General features: G+C 37.1%; 1 protein-coding gene across 1 annotated transcript; it reads right to left on the reverse strand.

The window, feature by feature from the left end:
• Positions 1-585: 585 nt before the first annotated feature.
• LOC113757672 lies at positions 586-1,615 on the reverse strand (the record flags this gene model as incomplete). Its single annotated transcript, XM_027300820.1, has 2 exons — positions 848-1,615; positions 586-681 (listed from the first exon to the last, which is right to left on the reverse strand). Coding segments are annotated over exons 1-2 (864 nt in total), but the record flags the coding sequence as incomplete, so codon positions are not given.
• Positions 1,616-9,709: the final 8,094 nt, after the last annotated feature.

Here is a 9,709-nt window from a genome sequence, read left to right on the forward strand (position 1 = left end):
CATAGCAATACAGTCACAAATGCCACAGTTAACCAAAACATAGCCATCAAATCTGAGTACAATACCACAATGGCATCAGTCAACCAAAAGATAGCCATAATCAACCAAAACATAACCAAAAAATCTGAGACAAAAAATTCATAATGGTATCAGTACCCCAAAAGATAGGCAAAGTCAACCAAAACATAGCCAAAAAATCTGAGTACAATATCCATGAAAGTATTAGTCAACCAAAAGACAGCCAAAAATCTGAGTACAATGAAAAATATTGCAACATCCATACCATAATGGTATCAGTACATTCAACCAATAAAATCGACATATTCTACTTGGCATAACCAGTACATTCAACCAATAAAATCGAAAAAATAGCAGTTCATTTTCTTGGTCTCTTGGAGCCACAATGTCGCAACCTTGACATCCTTGCAGTTGCAGCTGGTTGCTTTCTCTTTGAGGATCTACTTTGATGGCTTTCTTGGTTGGTACCACTTATAGGCTGATTTGGCTCCTGTATGTAAGTTCTCATGGTTAGTATGTATGTAAGTATATTCCAGGACCCAAAAATAGATAATTACTTTTTAGTACCTGTGAAAGTGTAGTAGCAGTAGTACTTGAGACACTAGCCTGAGTTGTAGAAGCTACGGATGTTGCATTTGAAGCTGTTGGACCAACTTTAAGTGCCTATAGTTCAAATCGAATTTAATGAGTGTATAAGTAGCAATAAAACACACTAAACCATAGTGACAGTAGAATGTAAAATGTTATATTACTTTGTAAAGTTTAGACTTAGGGTGAATCCCTGATTTGCAAGTTGGTATGTTATGTCCAGATTTCAAACACCTCTGACAGTAAACTGCAAGACCTTTCCTACTTGCTTTCTGCTGATTTGTAGGCTCTTCTGGACCCTTCTTCCTCTATTTTTTGGCCTACCAGGCTGTTTTTTCACCAATGGTGGGTTCAAATATTGCATTTTCCTATCTACCCAGAACTGCTTCGAAGGAACGGGACCAATTGTGAAGTTGTAGGCCCTTAAATATGCCTCCCTATGGTAACAAGCATTAACATAGTCCTCAAATTTCAACTTTCTACTCTGAATGCAGGCAACCGCATGCACGCAAGGAATGCCACTAAACTGAAAATGACCACAGGTACATGTTTTCATCTCCAAATTGACAACATTTGTCCTTCCATAGCCATCAACTTCCAAATTCCCATTTCCTCCATAAACCGCAACACAATTTCTTGCCTTTATCTTAAACTTCTCTAACTTCTCATAAATGTTTGGACATAAAGTGCCACCATGTTTCAGCATGCCCTCTCGTTTGGTTACCAACCTTTGCATTAATCTCCTCCGAATCCACTTCAGCATTGTAATTATTGGTTTCCCTCTAGCTTTTAGAATGTAATTATTCCATGACTCACTCATATTGTTAACGCAAGTGTCACTCCTACAAGCTGTACTAAAATGAGCTATGGACCACAATTTTGGAGGCAACCGTTTGAACCATCCCGCAGTTGTTAGCTTGTCACCTTCCTGTAGGTCAGCCCTAGCAAGATTTGCTATGGCAGTTTCATGCTCCGGCATGCTTGTTGCTGCAGCAACTTCCCAAAACATGTTTCTAAGGTCTTGATTCTTGAATCTTTGTTTGAAGTTCTCGAGCATATGTTTCAAACAGAATCTGTGCTTTGATTCAAGAAACAATTCTTCAATTGCATGGACAAGACCCTTTTGCCTATCTGAAATGAAAGTGTAAGCCACTCCTTTGTTTCCTCTTCCAATTTAGCTGATTAATTCCCGCAAAAACCAACTCCAACTATCGTAATTCTCTACCTCAACAACAGCAAAGGAAATAGGCAACATATTTTCATTGGCATCCCTACCCAAGGCTGTCAGCAGCTGACCTCCAAAGGGACTCTTAAGGAAGCAGCCATCTAGTCCTATGATAGGTCTATATCCTTTTAGGAAACCATTTTTCAAAGCACCTAACCCATAATATATCCTCTGAAATATAGCTCTTTCCTCAACATTTCGCCTATCAATTTGCAATGAAATATGACTATCAGGATTTGAATTTTTAACAGTAGCTACATAATCCCAAAGTCTGTGGTATTGCTCCATGTCATTGCCCCTAAGTGCCTCTAATGCTTTTTGCTTTGTTCTGTCAGCTATTTTTTGACTAATATCTAGCATAAATAATCTTCTTGTCTCATTCACTATGCCAGGAATACTATATCCAGGATCATCCCTCACTTTAGCTTGAAATTTATTACTCAGATATGTTGAAGTGGCATGTCGATTGCTGTAATTCCTGCCATAATAGTGCTCTCCCTTAAGAGTTTTGATCATAAATGTCTTTGTTTTCTGGATTCTGCTTGCATGAATCCTCCAACTGCACCCCTTTGCACATTTAGCTGTGATTCGAGAGCCTTCATTTCTGATGTAGTTGTGCTCATATCCCTCTCTAATTTCCCATTCCACCAAAGCCTCTCTAAACTTATAGAAGCTAGTAAATTTATGATCAACCTTTAGTTCAAAGTGCTCTTTCCTAAACTCTTCATCCGCATTGAAGTAACTGTAGACAGGGATGCTTTCATCATCAGATCTTATTCCTCTGTCAAGCAGGTTTCATCATCCTCTACTGCTTCATTCCAGTCCTCTTCCTGCTCATTGGCATGACATCTATCATCCCCTCCCTGATGTTGGATGACTTCTTGAATCTTCATGTTATTTTTTTGAATTGGGTTTGCTGCTTATGTTGTCCCAAATTAGCTTCTGGTGTATCTTTTGGTTGCTGATTTTCTTGTTGCTGTTGATTTTCATTTAAATTAGCTTGTTTTGATGCTTTTGCTTGCTGATTTTCTTGTTGCTACTTTGAACCAATACCAACCGAATTTACAGATCCAACATTTATAGATGCTTGTGTTGATCCTTGACCATGTAAACCTGCAAATATCTCATCATCTTCAGGTAGGTCTACTGCTTCTCTTAGCCAGTCAGGAAGATCTGAATAATCTGGTATGACTTCATCTTCTTCTCCACCTTAATGAACTGTTCTTTCTCCCCTACAATCAGTCTGCTCTTCTGTTGGATCTCTCTCTGCATGTGTTGTTGGTTCTCCCTTACAATCAGTCTGCTCTGATGTTTGATCTTTCTCTGCTTGTGTTGTTTCTTGTGTTGACTTCCTTATAGGAGACTGCTGAGGTTCTGAGGATGTATCACCGTCTTCTTTGTCTTTAAATAACTGCCTGACTGACTTCCTTGCACTTAACTTTACTCTTTGTGACTTAGCTTTTTTATCATTTGTTGCCTTCTTTCTCTTGGACTTGTTACCAGAATCATGTATCTTCTCTCTATGTGGTCCCACAAAAGCTGGATCCAACTCCATTTGTGATGACTCTTCTTCACAGATGTCCTTTGCTCTACAGTTAATGTATGGATTGTCATTATTGTCCTTACTCCCAATTACTAAAGGGTCAATTTCATCCATGCCTTTAACAGCTGAGGACGAACTAATCTCAGCTTGCTAGCCATCATGATATGGAAGTGCAAGTATGCCATCACCAGTCACTCTTTTGTACAGTAATTTTCCTTCCGGGGACACAATTTCAATGGGATCAGGCCCCCTCTCAGCATATATGTTCATTTCTGTAAGTCCCTCATAACATGTTGTCAATAATTCGATATCAACCTCATCCTTGATGGGAACCACACCAACATCAAGGTCATGAAAGGGAATGGAGTACCAGAAATTCATATTTGTTACGCCGTGGTCAATTATTTGATACATTTTTGAAAACTCAAATACAGATAATTCATCAGGGTCACGTGTTCACCAGTGTATCTAATTCTCGATTTTCATTTGAAATATCTACCATAATGCATGTGTATGTCTATAGTCTGCCACGGATTATCTCCCATTCTTATGCACCTAACCCAAAGTAATCGAGATTATTTTACTAATTCCATTTTCAGATGTGTCAAAAAACAGAGATTCATTTACTCATTTGCTTTTCAGATGTATCAAAACGGACAGACAATATTTCATACGCTCAGTTTCAAAAAAAAAAATCAACATCAACACACTTATCTAGAAGGATGAAAACATAATCAATACCAGTATGGACCACAATAGTTCTAATTACTCCAAATAGACCCATACTTTTTGTAGTATATTGCAATTTTTTAAAAAATTGTCCCCAAAAATTGTCAGACAAGCTTCTAACTAAGCCAAACCTTGACATTTTGCGCATTTAGCAATTTAAACAAAAATTTTCCCACAAACATTGTCAGGAGTTTGTCGGAAAAGCTTCTGATCAAGCCAAAACTGACATTTTGCAATATTTACCAAATTTAAAAAAAAATTTCCCACAAACATTGTCGGAGAAACTTCTGACTAAGCCAAAACTGACAATGGTGGTTTCTTTACCAAGTTTCAAAATATCCCCAATTTACTACCAAAACACCTGCCATCAAACAAATCAACTCGTCTAATGCCTAAAGTTCAGATATGTATTTTACCTGGTTAATAGCTATGCTCAATGCGTTGTGACTCTCGACCGATCTGTACGGAAACGCTGACCGATGTTGTCTAATGTTGTTGACCTGCAGCACACAAACACCTTCTTCTTGACGGTAGGTTTAAGGTTTCTCTCTCAAAACATGAAATGTAGCTCAAGCCTGATCAATCTTCACCATAACTCACACCGCTCAGCAATACAGTCACCTTCTTCTTCGTTGTAGGTTTAGGGTTTCTCTCTCATTTTCAGAAGTCCACTCCACATTGACTAATTACATCTGTAACTTTTCACATATTATATATAAGGGTATTTTTGGTATTTCATATTATTACCGGCTTCCCAGCCGGTCAGCAGGTAAAATCCAAAGAAATCCAAAGCACAAGGGGGTTAAGTGGGTGTTTCTAAACAATGAGGAGGTTTCATGTCAATTTTCTTAACCACATGGGAGTTTTATGTATTTTACCCATTTTATTATTTTTCGTTGTTTATTTCTTTTGTTTTATCGTTTCTTAGTCGGGTAGTAGTCGGTCTTAATATTTTCCTTCACTATGACCAGGAAGTGCAATTTTGGCGTTCCCATGCTGTGTTAATGTCTCCCGAGGTCAGTGGACGCTAACCAATCTTGGCGTGCCCACGCCATGTTGGTAAAATCTCAATATTTCACGACGTTGGTAGGAAGTGTAATCTTGGCGTGCCCACGCCGTGTTAGTGCCTCCCGAGATCAGTGGACGTTTTATAATTTTGGCGTGCCCACACTGTATTTAACAACCCAAAAACAAAGGAAAATTTTTAAATTAAAAAAAATTTTCTTTTTTTTATTATTTTTGAAAATTTTTTTTACAAATAAAATTATTTCAGCAATTAAATTTTTGAAATTTAAATTCTACAAAAAAAAATTTTAAGAGAAATGGAAATAAAATTAATTTCCTTTTAAACCTTCAGCCTTGTTTTTCTTTTCAAAAATTCAAATTTTGGAATTTCAATTTAAAAAAAACCCAAAACTATTTTTTTTCTCTTTTCTTTTCTTTCTTTCCTTTCTTTCTTTCTTTCCTCTTCTCCCTCGCTTCCCTTTTCTCCCTCGCTTATAATTTTCTGTCTATCTAATTTTTTTTTCTTTCCTTTTCTCCCTCGCTTCTCTCAATAAAAGTTACAAAATAAACAGCACCACCAAGAGACTTATCTTTCATATAGCAAACATCAGTTTGCACCAATTCTAATGGATTCAATTTTCTATATGGAAGAAAAATTTTGAATGCAATTCTGTGTTGTTTCCCATAAATGCAGTCAACACAAGGTTTAAGTGCATTACCTCTAACTTCAGTTAGAAGCTGTTTGCGAACAAGTGTCTGAATCCCTTTTTCACCCATGTGTCCAAGTCGCCTATGCCACAGGTCAATTGATGAATCACGAACTTCATTGACTTCTCCCTTCCCCAACTTGGCTTGCATTAAGTAGAGGGTATTCTGCTTCTTTCCTCTAGCAACAATGAGATTTCCTTTGCTGAGTTTTCATTTGCCTCCACATTGCAAGTTATGGTAACCCTCATCGTCAAGTTTTCCTGTAGAGATAAGATTAAGGCGAACATCAGGGATATGTCGAGCATTTTTTAATATCAGTTGGCACCCTGTATCTGTATCCAAATATATGTCTCCCATGCCAATCACTTTGCATGAGACCTCATTTCCCATCCTAACATATCCAAAATCTCTTTCGGTGTAGGTTGAGAAGAAATGCCTGTGAGGAGTAACATGGTAGGATGCACCCGAATCAACTACCCAATCACTGTCATAATAAATAATATTCATTTGACCATCATCACAGAACACAAACATATCATCATGAGCTGCCGCAACTGTTGTAGTCTCTTCATCACCTTTTTCCTTTGCCTTACCATTTTTCTCAGTTTGTTCCCGTTTTAGGATTCTGCACTCCTTCATATAATGTCCATTCTTTTTACAATAATAGCATGCAATATTTTTTCGCGACTCAGACCTGCCTCTGGATTTGTCATTCCTGTTGTAGGGTCCTCTACTTTTGCTTCTCCCTCTTCTTTTTTTCTTTTCTGTCATTAGGGCCTGGGTCTCATAGACAATTCCTTGTTCCTTCCTCCTGAACTCTTTATTCATCACGGCCTCTTTTGCAATAGCCATGGTCAACACACCATTCGGAGCTGAATTGCTGACGGAGACTACTATGGTTTCCCAACTATCCGGTATTGAACTGAATAGTAATAAAGCCTGCACTTCATCATCCAGATTCAAATTTAATGTAGTTGCCTGGTTTATCAATCCCTGAAAATTACTCAAGTGTTCAGTCATATCTTTCCCATCTTTATATCTCATTCGAGCAATCTGCTTCAAACAGCTAGCCTTGTTCAAACAGATTTTCCTTTCATACATACTCTCAACCTTTTTCCATAATACATCAGCTCTGGTGTCATTGGCAAAATGTTGAAAAATATTTTGACCAATCCATTTTCTAATATTGCCAACAGTTTTCATGTGCATAACGGTCCATTTTTCATCACTCACATCACTTGGTTTGCTTTTATCCCCTAGAACAGGTTCAAACAAATCTCTACAATACAAGTAGTCTTCCATTCTAGGCTTCCAAATTGAATAATTAGTGGCATTCAATTTTATCATGCAACCACTATCCGAATCATCCATTTTTAAACAGTACAAATGAGCAGCCTAACCTGACTGCTCTGATACAACTTGTTGGAAAAGAGGTACCAGTACAAGCACAAAATATCAGAGTTAGCCCAGGACAAATTTCTCTTTCCCCAAGTACCAGTTAAAAACAGGAACAAACCAAATCACCAAGTAATAATACCAGCAGTGATAATAAAATGCAAGAAAATTAAAAGGCACAGGATACCAAGATTTTTACGTGAAAAACCCAAATTGGGAAAAACCACGGGACCTAGTTTAGTCAAAATCTCCACTATCACAATAATGGGAATACACAGGTCCATTCGAAATATTCGGACGACAATAATAGTACCAATATCAACCAAGCAAATTGCTACAAAATTACCCCCAAAAACTACAACTGTCAAAAAAAGTGAGTTTGGAAAGGTGTTACCAAACGAAGAGAAAATCAGAAATCTGAATCGGTAGATAAGGAAAGCTTGACGAGAGGATCGCGTGGGTAAAATTTCGTCTTAATCGGGTTTCGAATCGCCCTCCAATCAAGACCTTGAAGTCTCTCTCTCTAGCCCTTTCTCTCTCTTCGTCTCACTCAAAGGTGGCAGCTGGCCTTTTTTCCTTTCTTTCTCGCACGAGGACCGAAGCTTGAATCTGTTCTTGCGGCTGCTTTTGCTTTTTATTTAAGTTTGAGAAGCCCTCAAGCTTTTGCATAAGTGGGTTGGCCCACAAATGGGTTAGCCCACACCCAACAGTATCTATGTCTATGACATCATATATATAGTTGCAAAAAGAAAAGGGAATATGAGCAATGTTAGGAGTTTAGAAGACAATCTAAAAAGGAAATGAAATTTCACTAAATTCAATGGCACAGATGTAAGGCAAATTAATGCAATTAAAGGTTTTAACAAGCTAATGTAAGGCAAAATTCCAATGTTGTTTTTCACATGCAAAAAGGCATGCTTATAAACATAGAAAAAACTAGTTAAACCATAGATAAATTGCTTCACACACCTATTTTGAGTTTTCAACATTAAATTGTAACTATTTAAGAATTAAGCGTTCCATTTACCTAGGAGGTTCACTTTGTACAAGGCATAGAGATTCTTTTTTTTTTCATTTTTTTTTACATTTTTATGAAGGCATTAGATTTAAATATAGCAAAAAGATAAGTAGCGGATGGCAAAGAAATGTAAAGCATTATAAGCAATAAATTTACGAGAAAATGTAATATTGATTTATGCAATTTGTCAAAAAAATTATTTTATGTAAAGACAGACTATCCTCATGATTGATGCCTAATGAAATCTTATATGATGCATTGAAGTCTTATTTGAAACGCTATATAATCTTATTATTTTGAAATCCTCTTTTCACATGTTAATAAGAATTCTTATTTGAATTGATGCCTAATGTGCATTGATATAGTACATATAGTTTTTAAAATTGATGTACACACTCATATTTATTAAATTTCACATTTCCTTATATATTTATAAAGGATTTTGGTTTGGAGTAGTTGTTCTGATGAAGCAAAGGGGAACATCAAAAGCCTGGTTTCAGGGCTGAAAAGGATACATTGAACAAAGTTACCTGTGAAGTTTTTACGTAGTGGAATGTGGAGTTATTTTGGTTGCAGACAACTGATTCCATACACTTAACGCCCCCACTTGGGTGACATGCCCACATTACTGAGCCTGGTCCCTGAAGTGCTTTAAGATTCTTAATTTAGCCATCATAGTTTTTTAGTATTTTATTGTTTTTCTAGTCCGTGATTCTTTTAAGCAAAATTCTGGATCCGCCACTGTTCTGAGTCTAAGGTCCAATTTGGATACTCATACTGAATGGCTAAGATTTTAGTTTGTGCTGTGGCTTAGAAAGATGAAGGTCATGGTTATCATCAACACTCTTTTTTTTTTTCGATACGATAGTTTTCTATACTATGGGGAGGGCGAGGGCCTGAAGAGGTCTTGGGGTAATACGGAGGGGACTGAACCACCACCGGACCAGACGGGTGCACTACGCACCCGCCTGGATTTTTTAAGTAAGGCCACATTTAATTGTGGCAAATTGGTGGGAGGCAAGGTTCACCAAGTCTTAATGCATTAGTGGTGGTTGTTATCATGGCAGCACTCATGTTATATCTATGAAGTTTAACAAAGCTATCATTAGCAACTATTTATGTATCAATACAAATAGAAACAAATTACCATGCACGAACAAAGCTTAGCATGTCCTTTGAATGAAAACCCTCGATTTTAAAAATTTCTTGCAAGTCATACAAATTGTTACATAGACGAAAAAAATTTATTTACTGCATTCCAAAGTTCTCATCACAATTTTCAGGCTGCCTAACCTCCATTGGAGTTATTGGTAGTTCTATATGAATTGAATTAATTTGTACAAGAGATCCTGAAGACTTGGGTGGAGAAATTCCTTCCACGGCATTATTATTTCTCTTCATGTTCAAAAGGAAACAAATAAAACAGTTGCACCAGGAGGAAATTTGTTCTAAACATAATTTTGTCAACCATGAAATGAAA

This window comes from Coffea eugenioides, unplaced genomic scaffold, assembly GCF_003713205.1.
Source record: "Coffea eugenioides isolate CCC68of unplaced genomic scaffold, Ceug_1.0 ScVebR1_3227;HRSCAF=4402, whole genome shotgun sequence".
In the NCBI taxonomy this organism is placed as follows: Eukaryota; Viridiplantae; Streptophyta; class Magnoliopsida; order Gentianales; family Rubiaceae; genus Coffea; species Coffea eugenioides.